Here is a 24283-nt window from a genome sequence, read left to right as displayed (position 1 = left end):
ACAGAATACGAGATATGGTAGGATGAAATCAGTCTGATCGACAAAGCAAGCACTTCTTGACAAACAAAGGTGTGTAATAATTTATTACCTACATTAATTGGGTGGGGGACCAGTACATGTAAACATTTGACATACAATGTAGGAAGATTTACCTTTTTATATTATAGTTGGTCAAAATGTTAAGACTACAGAACATCAAAGAGACGACATTTAAACACAAAAAAGTACATTAGTGTTTCATCTGGGACAAATGGCCTCACATAAGTAACTGTATAGCATGCAAATTACAATACCATTAAATTAAGTATTAAGCACTATTTGCTTCCATTTCAAATCCAACTTTTAAACTATCACACTGCCATTGGCTGAATGTGTATGACTTTTACAGTGCTGAAGAGTTTTATACTCCAAGCCTTCTAGAGTATAAGACCAAACTACTACAAGGACAAAGCCCTACCCTTGGTCTTCTGTTTACTAAGACTGAGATCATTTCCAGTCCATCAGAGTGGTTTGAGCATCTGCAGAAGACAATGTAGGCTGGCCATTAAAGTGCTTCTTTAGAGCTCTATTCAATCTAAATGTACTGAGCAAAAACATGTAATTCTTGCATTTTATACAGGATTTTTCATAAATTTCAGCAACAGACATGGTACATAAGAAATGAAGAGTAAACCCAGCTTCAATTCATTGAAGAAAGTCATGGTGCTCTCAAAATTATGAACTATTTAGAGTGGAAGAGTAGTATTATGCAGAGTAATAGACTGTGTTGCTCATGTTATTTATACACACACACACACGTGACATTTTTACATAAAGAAGCTGAGTCACCCCGGCTAAAGTGTGGGTCTATTTAAATTATACCCTGAAACAGTGTTAAGACTTCAGCTTTTGTCCTGTGTTTCCATTTGTTTTATTTTACACAGTAAACAGGGAAACCCTTTAACAGGGACACTGGCATATGAATAGTATTATATACTGTGGGAATTTAGCAGGTTTTAAAGGTAATTTCCAATCAAAAATGAGAAATCGTTTCATCATTCCACGCAAAGTATACATACATACATGCATATTTGAAAAATGCAATCTGTGCCCAGTAAGCCTCAATCCTGGCACCCGTAACAATCAATGATCCAGCCCAAAGCATGGAAACTACAGTAAACCAAACTGGATCCTCAGGAATTCCTTCATTCCTCAATCTTCATTCTAGTTGGGAACAAATACGTTATCACAATGCACAAACTGCACAATCACTACATTCAAGAATTTTCCCCTGCTTGATTCTTGGTGTCATTCAGTGATCAAAGCACTACGGATGGAAAACACTAGTAGTCTGGCTGGCTCGTATTGTTGGCTATAGGATGAAACCCCGGTGTCTTGCTGAGTTCAGAATGCCAAGTCATACATGTAATTCCTTTCTGCATGCCATGAAACAATTTTTTCTTTTTCATTTTTGATAGGAGTCCTTTCATAGACTTGGTTTTTTCAGTAACATGTTGAGGTTGCAGTAGTGATCTTTCTCCATGAAAGTGTTATTGCAGAAGGGACTCGATCACAGCCTCAGGTTTTGAAGACCTTTTCCTGGGTAAAAGTCAGAAATCATATCTGTGCATTGAACAGCTTTTTTCCATGAATTGTAATTACAATGATTTTTTTTTACCTTAACCAAGTTGTCTATTATTATATTTATTTATGATTTGTAAAATTAACAATCACTGGAGACCATGTCTGAAGTATGAATCATGGTTTACCTTCTGCCTGTTTTTGGCCTGGATTTACCACTCTTGGAGGTCCTAGGCCTCTCCAGCTTCATGAGTGACTGCCTCATGCTCTCCTCTGTATATGCCAAGTACACATGGGAAAGGTCCACCTCAAATGGCTGAGAGAGAAGAGAATGACAGAGGCAGGGAGGGAGAGAAATATATTCACTGTCATCTTTAGACAATGGCAGCCACTTCTCACCAAGACAGACCAAGCATTGTTGAACATCCTGCAAAAATTATTAATGAAAAAAATGTTTCAAATGTGAAAAATTTTCTCCTTAACATACAGAAATATCCATCCAGGCGGAGAAGGCATACAAGACAACAGTGGCTCGTTTTACGAAAATCGCAACGTGCAAGCCGAGATCTGAAAGATAGATTTCTCCTGCTCTTTTTGCAACATTTTAATGTAGAAATCGCAATTTGGAGCCATCAACACGACAAACGTGTGCATGCAAGCAATCGGAAATTGGCTATCATTCACATCTGCCTGCCTCATTTAAATTTTTTATCATACTTTTGCTTTTGTGCAGTGTTGCAGCCAGGGTGTAAAATTAACTTTATGCACTAGCCACTGTGTCTGGTAGATTCTCAACTTCTACCAGCCACTCACCTTTTTTACCAGCCACTTTTTAAAAATCAATATTAAAGCAGCGGCGACTGAGCTGAAAATTGGTGGGGCGCAAAACTTTCCTTTAAACTAATCATTGATCTCAATCTGTTTTCATTAATTTTCCTTTATTATCAAGCATGCCAACGATCGGACCACTGAAATGACAAGTAGCCTAACACACGGCGTCTTCATACCGTGTTAGGCGGATTAAATCATAAATTCAATCTATCCGTTAAAAATCCGTTTTAATCACCAAGTAGTCTACACTTAAACAAGATACACCAGTCTGTTATCTACCATGTTAGCTTACAGAATAACCAGCAAAAACAAAACCTGCACTTCAAGGTTGTTTACAATCTACGCATTGCAAATATTTGCCATGAATACGAGTGCAGAGAAAGAAGTGCATGTATCCGCAAATAATGTTGATTAAAAATGTGCACAATTTCATACTGCAAATTAAAATAAATGTAGGCTATACGGCCTAGACTACTCGCTAAAACTGCCTATTTGTGGAGAGCTGGCTATATATGATAGTATTGAGTAGCCTATTTTGTGGATTAATTGTATTGATACTTAAGGAAAATCAGGGGAAGATTCCACCACTGCTTAGCGATTAGAACAGATTTTTCTAAATCGCATATATCATTTAATCTCCCTAACACAACACAAATAAGTTGTGTCCCTTTCCATTTGATTAGTCAGATGTTTGCATGCTTGTTAATCACTGAAAATGAATTAAAACAGTTTGAGATCAATGATTAGTTTATAGGAAAGTTTCACGCCCACCAGTCACCATGAAAGGCTAAATACGCCAGTGGGAGCAATACTTTTTGCTAGACGGCTCGAACACCTGATCATGTCGCCACTTCTCATTGAAATATCGTCTCGGGGCCGAGACGCGAGATGGGTTGCCAGGTTACTGCCATGTAAATAACGCGATAACACAGTACAGACAAAGTTTGGGCATCTGCCACTGTGGCGTGTGAGCCTCACAAATTCACCAGCCACTCCGCTAAATCACCCAAATTTGGCGGGTGGCGGGTGTTAATTTTACACACTGATTGCAGCGCTCCTCCACTCTACATGGGCTGGCCGGGGGTGTCAGAAGGCAAGGGGTGGAAAAATTCATCTTACGGTCAGATTAAATTATAATTATAGGCCTACATTGTGATAAAATAAATCCTTAAAATGACATTTTTATATTTGAACAGTTATGTCTCCCCGGTACACCTACTATAGCCTACATTTTATAGTAATGTTTGGTGTTTTGCCATTTGCCATTTTGCCATGTGTTGTTAAAATGAAACCTACTCATTGTCACACAGAAGCAATCAGTAACATCACCTGTGATTAAGCTGTGATACAAATCACAGTTACTCTACATGAAGCTCAACCTCAACACGACTGAGCTGCTGTTCATCCCCTACAAGACATCCCCTGTGACAGTAACACAATTTTTGTTTTTTCGGCTCTGTACTCCAGAGGATTTGAAATAAAACAATGAATATGGGGACTAAAAAGTGGATTTGTCTATTTAAAATGTTCCACAACCAATTCATCCACTACAGTGGTCTTCCAGGTCATTTGCTATTGCGGAGCTCCAGTGCGTTCTTGCTTTCTAACAATGTAATAGTTTGACACATCCAGTGTTTTGGCTTTGTCTCCAATAAATTTATTCTGAATACAGCCTCTTGACAGCCTATTGTACTGGCATTGACACTTATTTGGTCCTCATGTTGAGGGACAACAGCAATGACTCCAAAGAAGAACCAACTAGAATCAACTCAAGACCTGTGCTTTGCTTTCCTGTGAACTAATAATGCAAAGACAGTTGGCCAAGAAACAGCTGAGCAGCCAATTGTCCAATTGTTTTTGCGCCACTAAAATGGGGAAGACTATGTATAAAAAGGGCTGTAATTCCTACATGGATCACCCTATAGGTAATACCAATAAGTAAAGCTGACAGTCTGCACTATAACTTTAACATATTCATTGTTTTATTTAAAATCTAATGTGCTGGAGTACAGAGTCAAAACTAAATTTGTCACCGCTGCTTAGGCCCGAAACATACCCTACACGAGTATGCAAATGAAAATGACAATGCTGGGCTGATACACTGAAAACGCACGTCCCAGCTGTACATACTCAACGTGCGTTATGTCCCTATGGAGGTAATAAACAGAGTCCTCAAGGGTCGATCCAGGACAGTTCTGAAAAGACTCAGCAGAAAAAAGCACAAATCGAAGAAGACGGCTTCATTCTGTTAATGCCTGCTATAGCGCCACTCAACGTGGCGTTCGATACTGCAGCTTGCACTTGAGTTGCGTTAAGAATTTCAGGTGACAACACACGAAATAGACTGAGTAGCTTGATGCTACGTGTACTTACCTAGGGTATATTACAGGCCTTACCCTCTGAGGCACCCCTCCCCCCCCATAAACTGATTTTTCTGGGGGAACCCAAAGTTTGAATGGTTTTGTTCATGCTACTCAGATGAGTACAACTTACATCTTTTTCTTTCTTGTCAGGCACTGGGGTCTGTTTCCTCATGTTGTTGCCAGTATACGCCACACATTTCTGTAAAGAAATAGTGTCGTTTTAACCTGTGACCATGCTGTCCAGCTCCCCATTTTTCCACAAATATTTTGACGCTAGAGTTGGTTTTATTGTGCATTTGACATGCAAAATCATAAGCAATCTTAAAAACTGTGAAACTTTGATATTCAAACAACCACATAAATGCCACAAGCAAGAACTGTGACCACATACTGTAGTCTAAAACAGCATAATTATATACATATTCTTTACAATGACAACACAATTAGGTCCATCTGTAATGGTCCACTTACCAGTTGCCATTCCCCTATGTCTTCATTCCAGTGCACATAGTTCTCAATCATGTCCTACACAGAAAACACAAAAAACAAATACCCCCGGAATCAAGTCTACCTGTTTCAATACTGATTATTTTACTATGTTACTCATTATTGGACACACGACTGTTGATGTAAAAGAGTCATAAAGGGCTGCGTTCAAACTGGACACGCTTCAACAGCTAGGGACGCCTTCTTTCTCATTATTTTCAATGAGTTTGAAGCATTTTCTACGCTGCTTGTGCACGCCAGGGGCCTCAAGTTCATCCGCTCCAGGCACCTTGCTGTTTTTCAGTGTGCTGAATATTATCTTATCTAGATGCTTTCCAAGAAAAAAGAGGCAGGCCTTGATTTTGCCGTTAGGTTCCTTTGCAAACAAAGATGATTGGGCGTTGCCTTTTCTCATAAGATTTCAAAAAAAAAAATTCCCCCCCCCGCATTTAATTTCTGGTAAAATTAGGTCACTGATGCCGTTAACAACATTACAGCCAGCAGCCATACCACCACGCACTCTGCTCCTGCCGACTGGCTGAAGCTAAGCAGGTGTGGGCTTGGTTAGTACTTGGATGGGAGACCACCAGGGAATATGGAGTTGCTGCTGGAAGTGGTGTTGGTGGGCCAGCAGGGGGCAATCTTCCCTCTGGTCAAATAAACCCCAATGCCCCAGTGCAGTGACGGATGAGACGTTAAACCGAGGTCCTGACTCACTGTGGTCATTAAAGATCCCATGACACTATTCGCAAAGAGTAGGGGGTTCGCCGGTATCCTGGCTAAAAATCCCAGACCTGGCTCTCACAAAAACTTGCCACCTAATCATCCCCTGATTTAATCGGCTAAAAAATTCCAGTGGAGCAGTTCAAGCCGAAAAAGCGCGTCTGGTGTAAACACAGCCTTAAAGAGCAAGAAAAAATAAATCTACCCATAAAACCATTTTTACATACTTTCTCAGCTTTAAGAAGTAATTTGGGAATGTATGACTACATGTAATAAATATAAAGTTATCCTTCCACTTTTAGCGGTTCCGGTATCAAGCAACTATTCTTGCTCTCTGTGGAAGTTGTGATAGAATGAGATGAACGGACAGCATCCATACCACACGCTGGAATACAGTAAAGAACGTCATTGAAAAAGATGAACAAAAAAAAGAATAAGTGTCCCTGCTATTTTTGAGAGGTCTCCGCATGATCACCTGGTACTCATGGGGGATGAAGTTGTCAATGATGAGCATCTGCAGGCGCAGCTCGCGGCTCAGCTGCCGAATGTTCTCCAGCAGCCCCTCAATTTCACGATGATGTTCCTGCTGCAGGTCTGCCATCTGCACAGGGAAAATAGTGTAAGCTCACCGCAACACCCACAAGCAGTGCAAACCTACCATTACACCCACCGGCAGTGCAAACCCCCCATTATACCCACTGGTAGTGCAAACCTCCCATTACACCCACCGACAGTGCAAACCCCCCATTACACCTACTGGCAGTGTAAACCCCCCATTACACCCATCAGCAGTGCAAACCCCCCATTACACCTACTGGCAGTGTAAACCCCCCATTACACTCATCAGCAGTGCAAACCTCCCATTACACCCACTGGTAGTGCACCTCCCATTACACCCACCAGCAGTGTAAACCCCCCATTACACCCACCGGCAGTGTAAACCCCCCATTACACTCATCAGCAGTGTAAACCCCCCATTACACTCATCAGCAGTGCAAACCCCCCATTACACCTACTGGCAGTGTAAACCCCCCATTACACTCATCAGCAGTGCAAACCTCCCATTACACCTACTGGCAGTGCAAACCCCCCATTACACCCACCGGCAGTGCAAACCCCCCATTACACCCACCGGCAGTGTAAACCCCCCATTACACTCGGCAGTGTAAACCCCCATTACACCCACCGGCAGTGCAAACCTCCCATTACACCCACCAGCAGTGTAAACCCCCTTTAAACCCAATGGCAGTGCAAACCTCCCATTACACCCACCAGCAGTGTAAACCCCCCATTACACCCACCGGCAGTGCAAACCTCTCATTACACCCACCAGCAGTGCAAAACCCCCATTACACCCACTGGTAGTGCACCTCCCATTACACCCACCAGCAGTGTAAACCCCCTTTAAACCCAATGGCAGTGCAAACCTCCCATTACACCCACCAGCAGTGTAAACCCCCCATTACACCCACCGGCAGTGCAAACCTCTCATTAAACCCACCAGCAGTGCAAAACCCCCATTACACCCACCGGCAGTGTAACCCCCCATTACACCCACTGGTAGTGCACCTCCCATTACACCCACCGGCAGTGTAACCCCCCATTACACCCACTGGTAGTGCACCTCCCATTACACCCCGCAGTGTAACCCCATTACACCCACTGGTGACCCCCATTACACCCACTGGTAGTGCACCTCCCATTACACCCACCGGCAGTGCAAACCTCCCATTAAACCCAATGGCAGTGCAAACCCCCCATACTTCAAAGTGTTTCATTAGAGTGCGAATGAAAGATGCATAAATCGTAAATGACTTAATTTTAACTAACCTTTTAATTAAATATAAGGTCTTAAAACAATGCCATCCCAAAATGCTCAACTTGTCAAACTCACTGTAACTGTACTTTTTCATATTTAAAGTTAATGCTAAAGGGGACACTAAGAAAAAGATGCTTTTTTTAAAGACACACAAGCACACTTGTTTTAATGTGGTGTTTTGTCATTAGATTGTGTGTGTGTGTGTGTGTGTGAGAGAGAGAGAGAGAGACAGAAAGAGAGAGAGTGAGAGAGAAAGAGACACAGATGAAGACCATGCTAATTAATGTATGAAATTTGAAAAGGGATTTCAATCCTTCAATCCAAAGATACATGAACAGCACAACAGATTTTATAGCCGCTACACAGTAATGCTACCACTAAACTTCAGGATCAACGGGTGTGACCTTTGTCCGCCTACACATTATGCACATTTAATGAACCTCCCTTTTGGAAATTACCCTTGTACTCATAACTGAAACTGGACTGTTATGATCTTCACCCACATTCACAAAAGTGAGAATGTTAAAAGTGCGAATGATATAAAAATGCTTTGGAAATGCCCCTCGGCTTACAGCTCCCTTGGGAAAATGTGATGTTTAAAAAAACAGATATGCATGATCAAAATGCACTTCTAAGGCAGATGTGGTCAGCGCAAAGCTACTATTTCCCATTTTCATTGACAATGAATTCCATATACATATGCCCCATAACTTTGAGTCATAATTAAAAGCATTTATCACTTCTTCTCTGCACAAAATCATCACAGAACAGCACAAAAACTGACCAAACAAGGACAGAATATAAAAGGACAAAAGTTGCTTGAATTCAGATCATGTTTTAGGTGTCATGTTTGTTACCAATCATAATGTAATCTACTTTGTTTATAATGTCATTGTTTATTCATTTATAATCTCATTCTCAAGTTCACCATTTTGTCCATCATCTCATGATCTCATGGGGCGATATAGCTCAGGAGGTAAGACCGATTGTCTGGCAGTCGGAGGGTTGCCGGTTCAAACCCCGCCCTGGGCATGTCGAAGTGTCCTTGAGCAAGACACCTAACCCCTAACCTCTAACTGCTCTGGCGAATGAGAGGCATCAATTGTAAAGCGCTTTGGATAAAAGCGCTATATAAATGCAGTCCATTTAGTCCATTCATGATATTTAAAATGTTCCTGTTTGTTTAAAATCTCTGGGCCATTTATAATATTGATGCTGGTTTATGATCAGAAATCCATTTATAATCTCATTTTCGTGTTCATCCATCATCTCATGTAATAATAATAATAATAATAATAACAACAACTCATGTTCATAATAATCACATTTGTTTATGAATTTGAGTGGTTTTTTGTTGTACCTCTGATTTGGCTGCCATTAGCATGGTCCAAACTTTCTTCAGCTTCTTGGTCTTTCCTTGGGCTTCCTCTTGTAAACTAGTGTACTTCTCCTCGATGTCGAGACGCTCTTGCTGTTTTGTGGGTGGGGTGGAGGGTTAAGATTATGAATACAGTGCAACCTGCTTGTAAGCATATTGGAATAATTCAGATGTAGTGATGAAAATCCATAGGATACAATCATTCCTGTTCAAATCTTTGAAATGTTTAGTCAGCAACAGTGACATTTTTAACCATTTTGGCCAAATTTACTTGTTCAAAACATTTGAATGCACTCTACTTCTAATAACATATGCTTTCTAATAATAAAATCATTTGGGGTAGATGCTATTCTTACATATATTTAGCACATAATTTTTTTAAAATTTTTTGTCTCTCCTGTGCTTAAGAAGCATACTCTGCCGGACCTCCTTCTCCTCCAGCTCCCTCCGCAGCTGCTCCGCACGCTTTCTCCGCTCCTCCAGCTCATTGTTGGACTCCTCCAGCAGTTTCTCCTGTTCCTCAGCCTTGGCCAGCAGGTCCACTCCCCCCACAATCACCTTCTTCTCCAGGGCCGACAGCTTCTCCAGCAACAGGTGATGCTCCTGTCTGAGGAAGCATGCACGGCGGCCACAGTAAGGTCCAGGTCAATTCCATAAATACCACAATACCTCAAAACAGTGTGGGGCTGCACCGTCATCTGAACTCAAACGCTAAAGAAGAAAAGAATGAACCACCTCATTACACACAGACCACACTGCCCCCTTTTCAGGGCACCATTACATTATGGACAAATTGTTAAGGAGCCATTTTTGGTATTTGTATAGTTTGCCATTAGAGGGCAGCAGGTAGCACTAGGCGGTAGGTTGGGTGTGTTCATCCGGCGTAATAAGGTCACAAGCAGGCAGGAAGTGGAAAATGGGTGGCGGGAGCTAAATGTAACCAAATCTAACAATGTAGCCTCGAACTGGCAAACTATACAAATACCAAAGATGGCTCCTACACAATTTGTCCAAAATGTAATAGTGCCCTGAAAAGGGGGCAAAATGTATAAACAAATACCCTTTAACAAAAGCAGAAAAACATCAGCACTTCAAACCCATCTGAATTGTTTGATTGCAAATCTGAGTGCAGAGCCAAAAAAACATTATGGAGGGCACTGTACATCCACTGATAGCATACAGAGCATTTGGGGAGAGACTCACTGTGCTTTGAGCAGGTCCTTCTCTCTTTTCTCCAGTTCAGCACGTGCCTTGTTCCTCTCTTCTTCCTCCATGTCTAGTTTGGCCTCCAAAGCTTTTCTCTCCTCCTCAATCTTTGCCTGCATCTCAACCATCTTATCAGGTGAGACCTTCTTCTTTCCTGAAAGTCAGACAGTTCCACGTATACATCATGACACTCATTTGCAATATGCAGCATTACCCAGAAAGAAACTGACATTCTGAGAATCATAAACTAAAGACTGTGTGACAATCCCATAAAACAACTAATATCACCTCAGCAAGAAACTTCAGCGAAGACATAATTCATTTTCAATAGTGGCCATTAAGAATGTTTTGAGAGAAGAAATAAAAAGTACATTAAAAGTACATTCACCAACGTTTCATCACAGTAAATGTAAATTCACCTTCCTAAGTAAGAAAAAGGAAAGATTAACAGAACCAACAATAATAAAATAATAATCTCCTAAAGAACAGCTTCACAACAGTTCTCAACTGAACGGTCTCCATATTATTCATTTTCTCTTTCAGATTTTGATAGTAATAGATAAAAATACACATGATTTAATGTATGGTTTAGAGGACATGGTTCAAAAATAAATCTATGAATGTACATAATGAAGATTATGGACAACATTCAAATGATGAGAAATGTATAGACTCCCTAAATGCAGCCATTATTCTGTCTTTCTTGGCTGTACAGCTGTGGTTGAAAATCGGCTCTTAATAAATAGCACTGCTGGGTAGGGGGATCATTCCGAACCAACCTGTTTGGTCTTGCATTAAGAAGAGAATAGCAAGTCAGAGAGGCAGCGCATTGTGCATCAGGAAGGGGGAAGAGAAGAAGAAATACACATTATTTCTTTCACCGGATAACCCACAACGGTCTACTTTCCCCCAGAGATAATGACCGACAGAACACAGAACACAGACACCGAAAGACTTCAGCTCAGCAGAAGCAGGAGACACAAGACATCACATGTAACAGAACGTCAGACAGTGAACCGTTAGTGGACAAGATGGTGAAAAGAAGGTGAACAGTCGCGTGTTAAGCACTCGCATGGATATTGTAGGCTTAGTGGAAAATAAGCCATCCATAAGTTTGCCAGCAGCAACAAAAGTTATCCATGTTTTTGGTTTAAGCTTTTTAAATGATGTTTTCTACCCGTCAGCCTCATGGTGGGTCAGACAAAGCGCGGTTATGCTAAACACAGCTGTTGCACAGTGAGCAGTTCCAGCAACATGCGTCACAGGGAGAATCATGGGGGGAAAAAAGAGGCATGCAGTTTGATGAGGTCATTGTGAGCTCTTGCTAGACACTGTTAAAAGGGAGCAAAATAATTTGGAGATGCTCCCTCCACTCTGATAAAGAAATGACCAAAGGGTTATATCATCGCCAAAGCCCCATGTGTTCAGAACCAAAAAGGTACAGTAAAAAGCAACTCATCTGTAAGTCACAACCCCTGCATGTGAAATCACAATGCAAAAGTGTCATTCATAATTCTTGTACATGTAAAATAGCCAGTGTTTGGATTTGTTAGTGGAATCTGACCCATGTTTATGTCAGTGTGTTTGTGGCAGTTTTAGTGTTTTTTGTATTTTTTTTTAACCATTTTTACATCTATTATAGGCTAAGCCCACCAAATGTGAGTGATGGGTTTAGTCTATTGGCATGGAAAATTCAAATGCGTACTTACGCAGCCCAAGGTCGTGTCTTTTTTTCTGCATGACAATATGCATTCTACTGTATTACAACTAACAGAGTAATACTACACATCTGAAAACCTGAGGAAATAAAAACTCAATTTCACAAGAAAAATACCGGAAATGGCAAGAGCTCTCCCTCAAGCCCTGGCTAAAACATTTGTTTAGTTTAGGTGCTATGATGCATAGATGTATGGAAATGTATCTATGTCCCTAGCATTCCTACTTTTCCTAAACCAAGAATTGGTGCATTCCAAATTCATGAAGAAGAACAGCCCATACTGCCTTTCAAGGTGTGCTGGTACAGAGAAAGTTTCACATCAATCAAATTATCACAAAAATGTCCAACAAAGGCACATTGGACACACACCGGCAGTAGTATTTCCGAGGGAAGGAGAGTTTCATTTGACAGAGTAGTCCCCGTCTCATGTAATAATGACTGTTCTAATCTACTGTTATTATACTGCTTTCGCCAACTGTAAAGTGTGCTCCACCAACACAATACCTGAGCAACCCAGCAAGTGAGCAAAAGAAAAGCTAGCAGAGTACATGCTTTGGTGGAGAACTCATGACTACTGAAATGTTTAGCGCACTGTGGCTTTTCTGCACCCTGTACTGTATGATGAAGTACACAGTACATACTCTCTCACAAATATGCAGGCATTTTACATGTACATACTCTGAAGTATGCATAAAGGTTGTGAGTTACATGGACTGACAGTGATTCTTCACACAAGGGGCAGGAAGGAGGACAGGGTTTGTTATTCTGAAGCTGCTCCCACTCACTAGGCTGGGATTTCTCCGGACAGTTCTGAATGACAGAACAGGCGGAGTCTGAACTACTGCTGCTGCGACTGCCTGCAAAAGAGAGAGACACGCCCCAACATGGCTGGCCAATCACAGCACAGGACATGACAGGTAGAGAGCAAAAACATAGGTGCACATGCACCTGGAGAACTCTCTGCCTCTCTCTTCACTAGGTTATGTATAGACAGACACAGTAGCACAGCTGAGCAATTAGAATGTTAACTCATGTTGTCAAGTGGCAAATGCGAATCTTTCAGATGCCCACCTGAGTGTCATTTTTGTGATGTTACTCTGCTCCTTAAACCAAGGGTTTTCATAATCAGTGAGGATTTTTCTACTTTTTCCAGACTATTTCCAAAAAGAACCAGGTACGTTGAGGTATATGAAAGGAAAGCTTACACTATTTGTAAACATGTTACAGCTCTGCTGGGCCTGAGTGATTACAAGTTTCTCAAAGCAAAACCATCATTATTCACAGCCAATTGTCAAATTTATCCAAGTTTCAGTCCGACAAAGCCTGACAGCAGTTTCACTGTCAGCTCTTTCCTTCCACACAGAATTAAGTCATAAAAGAGCCCAGGTAAACATAACACCAGTGATCGCACAAGACCGTGGATTGTCTCGTCTTTGGAACACGAGACATTTCAAAATTTGCATTTCACACTAACTCACTCGCATTGTGATAAAAATAACTATTTCGTCATAATATACCAACTTACAATAAATGTATGGTATTCATCATTTTATTATGACACTTGCAACAGAAGTGGGATGAAACAGGGAGATTAGCGGGAAATAAACTACAAATATTGTTTTGGCTTTCTGATCAAAATGCATTTTTGCCACACATGCTCATATATTTTTTTAAACCCTAGGAGCAATTTTTTTTTTTTTTTTTTTTTTTTAATTTGCTCATGTTGTGGAGTGTGACATCACATTTTCGACTTTTACTTCAAATTATGCGCAAATAAATCTTGCAGCGCTACCAATGGCTGTGAAAAATGTATGACCAATAAACAAACTCAAATGTCAGACACCAGCAGATGACTGGCTTTCAGAAACGAGAGTAATTACTTTGTTGTGGTTCCAGTCTGGGTCATCGCCCGTTGTAATTTTTTTTAAAAGGCCTCGGAATATTCACGTTAATAAAATGCAGTCTATTTTTCCCTACATTCTGGCACTTTTTTCCACGTAAAAAAAAACCCTGCGTTACCATGACCAATGTAACTCCTGTACAATAACAATATGTAAAACAGTGACAACAATAATAATAGCATGCGGTCCTGTATAAAAATAAAATGGTAATTTAAAATAGAAGGCCAATGCTCCCTTGCACTCCCATTAAGCAGAATGAAATACTTCAACTCATTTAAAACTTAAACTTGTTTTAACTTGTGACTTATTTCATATATTTCGTATAGACAGGCAAGAGAACAAGAGCCCTTTTAAGTAACTCGGGAATATTCAGCAGTTTAAAAACTAATGACTGATCTTGAGGTCCTTGTCATTTGACATTTCCAAAAGTCTGTAATAACTGAAAACTACCAAGAAGTCATCTAGTGTTTGATTTCTTCATAAAAAAGGATGCAGAAGATTTAAAATAGCATGCTGATGAACACACGTAGACATTATCGCGTGAACATCTGCTTGTGTGAATATTTACCGCAACGCTGATTAGAAGTGAAGACAAACCCTTGCAGAGGGTGTCTTGCAGGAAAATTCAAATACAGGCCTCATTTCATTGCTCTGCAGCCATTTTACTGCAAACACTGCTATATCCAAGTCAGACTCTATAAACAGAATTTGACACTGAACAGTAACAGAAGGAAACCCATTTGATTGGACGCCCGGATGCACGCACTCTCAAAAGCATGGACACGCTCCCATATGCGCATATTCAGACATGTGCACACATACGTGCACACGCCCAGACACACCATAAGTCCTGTAACCACACTTCTGTAGCCAGCCTTTTAGATATGTTTTGGGTACTGTGCAGGTGACCGTTAAACCATGTCTCTCAGAGTGAAATGTGCCATGCAGGTAGAGTTCCACCGTCAACCACGGGACTGAAAGCTGTACCATGCTCCCTCTCCCTGCCAACGGGGATGCGTACCTCTGCGTCTCCGGCGCTTATCCCCTCCCTCGCCTCCGTCCACGTCGCCGTCCTCCATGTCCTCCGATCCGCTCCCATCCGAACCAGAGATCTCCTCCCCTGTAACGTTAGAAAAGAGCTCAGGCTTTTCCCTGCGAGAATACACACAAACTTAGACTTTCCCTGAAACATCACACGTCATAGTTTTTAGATTCTACACTCTCAGTCCTTGAATAAATTTCAGGTATCGGGACTAAGAACTGACATGAAGGCTTTCAACTTTCTGGATCCGTGTTCCTTAAATAACCTTTAAAAAAGCACTCCGCTTAAGCGCTTCATATAAAGAACTGAAATCAAGAATTCAGAAAGCAGTGCTGGAAGTGCGTAATTCGTTTTTAACTATTAGTACTCTCATTTTATTATGCATCAATTATGTCTGTTATATCACAATCTGTGCACATTTATTGTGCTGTCCTCTTAGCCAGGCCTCTCTGATGAAAGAGATTCTACATCTTAATGGGATTTTATCATTTTTCTTAAATAAATGAATAAAAATGACATTTTTAAAGGTGACGCGCTTCCTCCTTCATTGATATTCGTTGAGCGGCACTATACATCCTGACTCAGCTCAACACTGCCATCTGGCTGAGGCTACTGCTATTCCACTCAGCTGTCCAATGTTCACCGCCTGCCAATTCTGAATGTCCTTTATAAAAAATAAGCATACCTTCCTCCAGTTTCTTCTTGAGCTCCTCAATCTCCTTCTGAAACTGCCGGAGGAGGGCATCCTTCGGGTCCTCATTGATCCTAGCTTTGTTCTTGATGTTCTTGGCTCGATTGGCGTAGCGCAGGGTGCTGATGGTCTCGTCATAATTGTAGTCAGCAGGCCCAATGTTTGCACACTAACAGGAAATAAATATACAGTGAAAATTTTGCTTCACATGTCCAAATGAGAGGGAACTGCAAGAATGTACGAATGGGTGATCTTGTTCACCTTATTATACAAGAGCAATGACGGAACGCTAACTGCGGTGCTAGCATGATGTCCTGATAAATGAAAGGCTTAAAAGCAATGGTAACACAAAGCGTAAGGCCCAGACGGTGTCCTTACCATCATCGTTTTAGAATTTCCTCCCAGTGAGTCCTGCAGGAGGCGGGTGAGTTTGGAGTTTCTATAGGGCACATGGGTGCTTCTGCCATCCACCAGAGCAGAAATGACATTCCCCAGGGTGGAGAGAGAGAGGTTTATTTTCGTGGCCTCTTTCAGACGCTGTCCTGTTGCTCCCGTTTTTCCCTGCCTCTCGGAACCCTGGGACAAAGACAAAATAACTAAATTCTCCAGTAGATCAGGATTCCCAGGATACTTTTAAATAATGGTTTTGCATGGATGACAGCAGATGGTGAGGAGAAAGTACTCAACATAACAGTATCTTAACCAATTTCTAGTGAAAAGCTGATGATCTATTACTAGTAGATGCAGGTTCTCACCACTGCATCCATAATGAAGACCTGCTAATATAAGAGACCAAAAGGTCTCACTGCCATGTCTATGGCAAACAGCTGATAAAATGGCATTAGCAGCTGTATGGTCACACCGCCAAATCGGCAGTGGGGAGGTGAGAATACATCATTAAGGTTTCCAGATGGACGGTCACTCCACCAGGTCTATGATGAACAGCAGAGAATATGACATTAATAGCTTGAGGGTCTTACCGCTAGGTCTACCAGGTGTAGTTTGCCCATCCGAACATGCTGGTTCCCATCGATTCCCTTCTCACTGCACTCAATTGTGATGGTGAAGATGGCGTGAGATCGTGAGCTGTGTTCGTTCATGTTAGTCGCTCCGACCGAACCTGGGGAAGAAGGACCGGCTCAGTCACTCAGTTTTATATTTACTCCCACTTTTTGTGTGTATTAAGAAGGACAATTGCCACCAACTGAAGTCAGACTTTTTATACATTTCCTAATTTCTTTGGAAACGTATACAAAATAAAGCAGCGATTGATATTCTGAGGGAAGAGTAAAAGTGCAAGGTCACATCTGACAATAATTTAAAAAATTCTTTCAATTTAACTTTTTGGGGGCTGCAGGGTGGCCAATGTATGATATCAAATATGGACTGTGTCAGTGTCTGTGCCAACAGTGGCCAGCGACCCTGCAGGGTGCAGAAATGGCCTAGGCGTCACCGAGGGAAGGATAGATTCAGTCAGCCCCGAATGGCCATGTCTCACTGCTCAGCTGCGACCCCTGCAGGTTAATCGGGCCTGCACAGGCTGCATACTCAAGCTGCACATAACGCTTCTTCCACGTACTCATCTGCACGCAAGCTCATGTCTGTGCAAGCTCAGCTTGTGGGCTGTGGTACGGAAAGAAGCAACGGTCTGACTTCACAAGTTTCAGAGGAGAGCATGCGTTTCTCTGTGCTCCCACGAATTGACAGGGCCAGTTGCATCAATCAAGAGTAGTTGGTGAATGACTGGGCACTCCAAATTAGGGTGAAAAAATAGGAAAATGCATTAAAATAATTAGTGCTTGAAACACAAACAACCGAGATTTAAAAATGCAACCCCATGCCACCCTTATTTCAAGGTCATTATATAAGTAGACACTATAAATGAAGTGCTTTAAAAACGCTTTTTAACGTTATAAGGTGAAGAATATCATTCTGCCTGTACATTTCAAGTGTTTGAGATTGCCTGCAAACTCACGATTCTTGTGTCCAAGTGTCATAATCCTGTCCATGTCATCAGCGTTGTTCACCACATATCCAGACAGGTCCTTTATGTAGACTCCCACATCCGGTCTTTCTTTAACCTGTTAAAACAAATATACACAGAAAAGAAGCATGGAGATGTGCATTACAATACCACAATGGAAACATTTCTAGATGAAATTGTATGTCATCATCATTATATTATTCAAATTCATTGACACCCAATCAGTATTTCGTGCAAGCTCCCTTCACACAAATCCAACTATGAAGTATTCTTCTATTTAATGAGATGAGAGCGATTTTGAGTGTTTCCCTAGAAATCACATTGGGGGGGGGGGGGGTGCCTTCAAAATTTCTCCACACAGTATCTTTTCGGTCTGTTCCCGTGGACTGCCCTCTTCAATTCCAAGCAGACATTTGCAATCACTTCAAGTCTGAAGACTGAGATGGCCACTGCATTGCATCTGACAGTACTCTCATCTCACCTCTAGCCTCTGCATCTGGTCCTTGCCGAGCAAGTCCCTCACTTCTTCATTGTAAATCTCCAAGTAAGACACCCGCACCAAGAACCTGGGAAGAAAGATTTGGATTAACTCTGAAAGTCTTCCTATGGCAGTGTGTTGCCCATGAGCATGTTAACAATGCAATACCTGCTTTAACAGTCATTCTCAATGTAGAAATAACAAATAAGTAGCATGCATCTGACAAAACATTCAAACATTGCTTATTTCCAGAGGAGATGACTCTCAAAATTATTCATGGATCCAAAAGTGTTTCCCAACCAACTGTCGAAACTTGACACTCTATGGATTTTTCCCTAATATATTGAAAAATCTAAGACAATAAAAAAACACTGCACTCATTCCTCTTATAAATGGTTCAAACGTGATTGTGCCTTAAAAACAATAAATTCCCGAACTCACAAGATCCCATGGATAATAATTTGGTCAGACCAGAACTGACTAGGCTATCACCCCCTACCATCACAACACTAACTGCAGCTTGAAGCTATACGAGCGCATTTTCATTGCCTACATGGGACATGAATAACTATGTATATATCTGCAGGTGGGTAAGCTGTCAGCTGTAAATTTAGCCAGGATAATTCACACCATCTTTTGGGTACTCCAAAAGGATAAAGTGAACCAAGATTATTCACAAATTTCATTAAGATGCCAGTCCATAATACCTCAAAGCTACCAATCCATTTCATACAGTATGTTGTGGTTACTTTCCTGAATCTCTAAAATGAGGCCCGGAGCCAAAATATAAATGAAATCTTGCTAGTCATCTGCCTTGCAGTGTACAAATAGCGTCATTTATATAGAGTAGAGAAGTGTTTTTTATGTGATAATGTAGATCTGGGTACAAGTCATCAACAGAATATATTCTTTTTGTTTGTGATCTCACCTGGTGTCACCCTCTGCTTTGGCAATGTGGCCAAATACATGAGCAAATGAATTTGGAATGATTCCTCGCAGCTCCGGTACTGCTCGGACACCTTCCATGGTGAATGTCTTACCCGTCCCTGTCTGGCCATAGGCAAATATTGTTCCTGAAACATACAATGACCTTTCACTGTAACAAACAGATAGCATGTTCAGAAGTGACATTTTAGCACCAACAGAAACATATACTGTAGGTGAGGTCAATAACATTTCAGCCTAAAAGACTAGATGTGGCATAAATATTTGACAAGAGCTACTCACCATTATATCCTTCCAAAACAGAGTCAATAATAGGTCGGGCAGTTAGATTATAAACATCCAGCTGTTTGCTCTCGGGTCCAAACACTGTGTCAAATGTGAATGTTTTTGGAGGTTCGTTGGGAGTTTCTAATTTATTGACTGTTATTGTCCCTCGTATCTCATCCACTGACACCGACAGCTTGTGACCCATCATTTTTTCCTTCTGATTGAGAGGCCGACATCGCACCACCACTTTAACGTTGTCACTGACCTCCCTTTCGGGTTTTTCCAGCTTGTTACTCTGTTAATAAAAATATCAGTTAGCTACCTTGTAATTAAGAGGATACGTATTCATCAATACACATAATAAACAGTTGCTAAGCTACATAAATATTCAATAACTTGGCGACGCCTTTTTATATTAATCAGCTGCATTGTATTTCTAATCAATTCAACAAGCTTCTAACGTTGCTATGTATATATTACAAAAGTCTAACGTTACTATAATACGTATGCACAGCAGTGCGCACCAGCTAACGGTAGGTAGCTAGTACGGCTGCACCCAGAGGTAGCTACCAAGCTAGCAGCGTACGAGACGCGTTCATTCATTCCAGGCAAAATCTGAAAAAAAGTGACCAACGTTGGAAATCAGTGCTAAACCAATTAGATGGATAACGTTGGATGTTACCTAGTTGGCTGTACAAATGATTCTGAAGTCCTAGTACGAAAGATTACTGGTTAGCTAGCCAACATATAGGAAAGCTACTCACTACAAAGACAACCAGCTAGTCAGAGAACATAGGCAGGTAGGCCATTTGAAATGTCAAGCAATGCACACATCTGTACAAATAGTAACCACAATAGCTGCCAAACATTGGCAACAATAGCTACGCGGTTGCTACGACCAATATAGCCAACTAGCTCACATTATCTACACTGTAATATGGTGGGGTTAGTTAACAAGCTAACTTGCTAATAAAATTAATAACATCACAAGACAACTAACGGGAGCTTGTGTAACATTAACTACTAGAGTAACTACCGTAATCTACACATCCAAATACGACATCATGCATGCCGTAAGCTTACGTTATAACAATTACAGAAGAATTTAGCCAGTCATCGTTTACCGCATAGGAAGGGAGGGACCGCTGCTAGGCTAACAGTCAAAACAAAAGCATTAACTGGCGAGCTAGTTAGCCATCAAGGTAGCTAATCGGCCGAAAATCTCTTACCGGCATGTTTAGAAATCAAGAAGAATCAGCTGTTACAATGGAATATGCAGACATCCACTGCCAAAATAAAACAGGCTGAACTGTACGTTATGTGATTTGACAAAATCACAGTCAACAGAGCTCTACAACCCCATTTAAAAGACCATTTTTTCTCCCCTGATAAACTGAGCATGTGCAGAGTTTTGTCCCCTTTCACTTCTTGGACCCGATTGATGCGAAAAGTAGCCAATTATAAGGAAAGAGTTTATATACTGCACCAATCAAATAGAACGGTGAGACTACTGACGTAATTCGATGAATAGGGTCAACTCAATGCATAACGAAAGGGGGCGGATCATGACCTGCAATCACGTACTGTTTACTTGAATTCACCGACGGTCATCGCCCATGAGATTCACCGCAGTCGGGCAGGATGCCCTGTTTAATTGTGTAATTGTAAAATATAAATGCATAGGTTCTGAAATGTAGTAATATTGCAAGGGACATTTGGTTTACTGAAATGGTTCAATGTAAATTCTTAAAAGTAGGCGTTTCATTTCGAAGCCAACAGGTGCCACTGTTGGACTATAATTGATCTGAATATAATTGTTTGCCAAAGTAAACAGAATGTGATATGATCAGTTAGACCGCATGTGACACATCCTGATTTATTGTGCCATTTCTACAATTTACCACAACCATTACTGCTTTAAATAGATGGTGAAGATCTCAGTCTGTAGTAGTACTTGGGGGCTGCTTCCAGGCCGGGGTCTGTGATTTAATTTGACCCCAGGTACTGAGAGTGTATAGGCCGTACAAATTGTACTTATCAACAGTTGAGGGTACTGTTAGAGGGTATGTACTGTAGAATGAAATATATTCTTTGGATTGACGGCAGCAAAAATTCACTTGCAACTTCAATGTTTCTAGCTTATATTTAAAATTATCTTTTCCAATCCAAATTTGAGAAAATATTAGAAATTCAAAAAAGACTTCCAGTTAAACAAAGTAACAAAGAAAATGTTTTGAACCTTAACTCAAGCAAAATGAGCCAAGTTAATCATAAAGTTTGCATTAGGTCTCCCTTTTGCTATCAGTTTGTCTAATGTGTAAGGAACAGATGAGCATGCAAGTCCCCAAACTGCTATGACCCCTAGAATTAAAATGCATGCATAATTGTTGGGTATTTAGCTCAGTAACTCAATCACAGATAATACCACTTTTATGTACTTTCATCTAGAATACCATTGGCTTGCATATGCCTTCTGTGCTACTGTCCTGTGGCATTATGCTTTTACCTGTACTGTCTTTATTTCTGTGAGCTGTAGATCTGCCAGCTGTGGATATCTCCATTTCAAGACCGCAAAGTAATCTAATCTTTGTGTGTGGCAGCAGTGTTTGGAAACTCATCATGACTAATGTTCTGTGGTGACAAAGGCATCACATTGCTCCAGAGTTGTGATGTGGTCTGATGCCTCCTTAACATTGCAGTGACCTGTATCTTTAAGTGAATTTGTTTACCTTTTTATAAATACGGTTGGGATGAGGATCAGCACCTCAGAGTCTGTAGCCATGGTTCTCTCCTGGAAAAATATGGCTTGTCCCCTTCAAGTGAGGGGGAAGCAACTGAACTGACCGAATGAGTGAGATCGCAAATACAAACGGCCGAATTGGGGTTTTTCTGTAGGGTGGCAGGGTTTACACTCCATGACAAGGTGAGGAGCTCATCTGTCTGGGAAGACCTCAGAGGATTGCTGCTGCTCCTCCGCATTGAAAGGAGTCAGTTGCGGTGGTTTTGGCATCTAATAAGGATAACTCCTGGGCGGCCATCTGGGAGGAGACCCAGGGGCAGACATAGGACACGCTGGTGAGATTATATCTCCCGGCTGGCATGGGTTCACCTTGGGATCCCCTGGGATGAGTTGGAGGAAATTGCTGGGGAGAGGGACTTCTGGGCTGCTCTGTCTGCTTGCCCTGTTGCCACCATGACCCTCATCTGGACTAAGCAGTTAGAAAATGGATGGATGGATAAATGCAATGCCCATCCATTTTTATCATAGTATACCATCATTTTGCATTTCTTCTTATGTGATAATTCAGTGTTCACAACAATCAGGAATAAATTATTCTGTAGGATGTGTGAAAGCAAAATGGAGAAATTATATTAAAAACAGACTAACTTTGATTAAAAGCACTGATGTGCAGTCTCTTGTCATAACAGTGATTAATAACAATGTGGGGTGGTCACTATGCCCACCCTGAAATCATGTACAGTCTCAACTGAATTCGTTTCAAAGTAATTGCTTCAAAAGACCTAGTTTTAAAGTCTCTTAAATTGGGTTTCAGGGAAGGGACGTCCAGTCTTGTCGTTGTGATGGAGCTTTTGAAATTGGGGTGAAAATTGGATACAAAAAGATTAAATAATTAAATACTTAAATTTCTATTAATTATATTTCAAATGCTTTAAGGCAAATTTAGGGGCAAACAAGTATCCTTTTTCACATGTGGCTATATCATAGTACTTAAGCTACACAGGTAATTTTAAGAGGCCCATAAAGTTTGGGACGTTTTGCTTGCCAATTTTAACACTTCTTCCGCTTTGAGCTGCATGTGTCCATTATAGATGCTGTACAAGCACTTCTATTTGAAAAACACCCAGCGCCATGTGATCAATGGTGTATTTGTTTTATTCTCTCATCTTTGTTCTTAGACATACATTATAATGTGACCATAATTTGAAGTTGAGTTAATTACATGATATATCAGTCAGATATTTTGAAGTGAATTAGTGCTATTCTATTTTTGTACCTGTATGCGTGTCCGCATGTATGTGCAGTTGTCTTTTGTGTGAGACCTGAAATACACATTTACATTACATTACATTACAGGCATTTAGCAGGCTTACACAACTTTTACATAGCATTTTTTACATTGTATCCATTTATACAGCTGGATATATACTGAAGAAATTTCGGTTAAGTACCTTGCTCAAGGGTACAACGGCAGTGTCCTACCCAGGAATCGAACCTGCGACCTTTTGGTTACAAGCCCAGTTCCTTACCCACTGTGCTACACTCTGTCCTACCTTAACCTTCTTCAAAGAGGGAAAGGCCGTTGTGGTCCAATGCCATGCCACAAAGAAAAGCATACCTTTAGACTGTAACATTGTGCGCGTCATGGCAACAGCAGTTCTCAGGTAGCTTGTTGATACGTTAGCAGGGAACTTAAGGTGAAGTCTTAAGGTGGCTGCCCCAGTGACGATAATAGGAGAGGACTAATAAAACACAGAGAGGTAGCTGACTGACTTCATATTGGTCACAATCTGGTTTCTTGCTGCTGGCATTTTATGAATAATTGAGTTGGTGGAATCTTGATTCTGCCATCCTTAGCTTCACTGTGGTTCCCAGTGCCTGAACTTGCTTTTTGCTGGAAAAGGGGGAGACAGAGCCTGTTTGCGACTGCTTGCCTTCTGAAACACAGTCTGTGGCAGTTAAAGAGCTCTCATCCTCATTCTGTCAAACACTGTTGCCTCTCCAGAAACATCTCAAGCTAAATTTTGTTCATCTTACAGGTCCCACCACCAATGGCCTTTGAGAAATAAGTCCCAGCATGTCATTACTTATTCATTTAGCTTTGCAAGAAGGTCATTGAATCAGCCAACTCTGAGCCAGGGTTTTTCTCATG

At 41.1% G+C, this 24283-nt stretch overlaps 1 protein-coding gene across 1 annotated transcript; it reads right to left on the bottom strand.

The window, feature by feature from the left end:
- Positions 1–68: 68 nt before the first annotated feature.
- kif3a (kinesin family member 3A) lies at positions 69–20812 on the bottom strand. The gene is made up of 17 exons (XM_064327642.1): positions 20621–20812; positions 19407–19686; positions 19108–19252; positions 18183–18267; positions 17693–17798; positions 16698–16837; positions 16096–16293; positions 15712–15886; positions 15006–15104; positions 10364–10520; positions 9587–9767; positions 9143–9253; positions 6439–6564; positions 5226–5279; positions 4885–4953; positions 1749–1876; positions 69–1578 (listed from the first exon to the last, which is right to left on the bottom strand). Exons 1-17 carry the CDS (start codon positions 20624–20626, stop codon positions 1530–1532), a joined length of 2109 nt encoding a protein of 702 aa, XP_064183712.1. The 5' UTR covers positions 20627–20812; the 3' UTR covers positions 69–1529.
- Positions 20813–24283: the final 3471 nt, after the last annotated feature.

This window comes from Anguilla rostrata, chromosome 3 (assembly GCF_018555375.3).
Source record: "Anguilla rostrata isolate EN2019 chromosome 3, ASM1855537v3, whole genome shotgun sequence".
Taxonomy (NCBI): Eukaryota; Metazoa; Chordata; class Actinopteri; order Anguilliformes; family Anguillidae; genus Anguilla; species Anguilla rostrata.
This window is presented reverse-complemented; position numbering and strand designations above follow the sequence as displayed.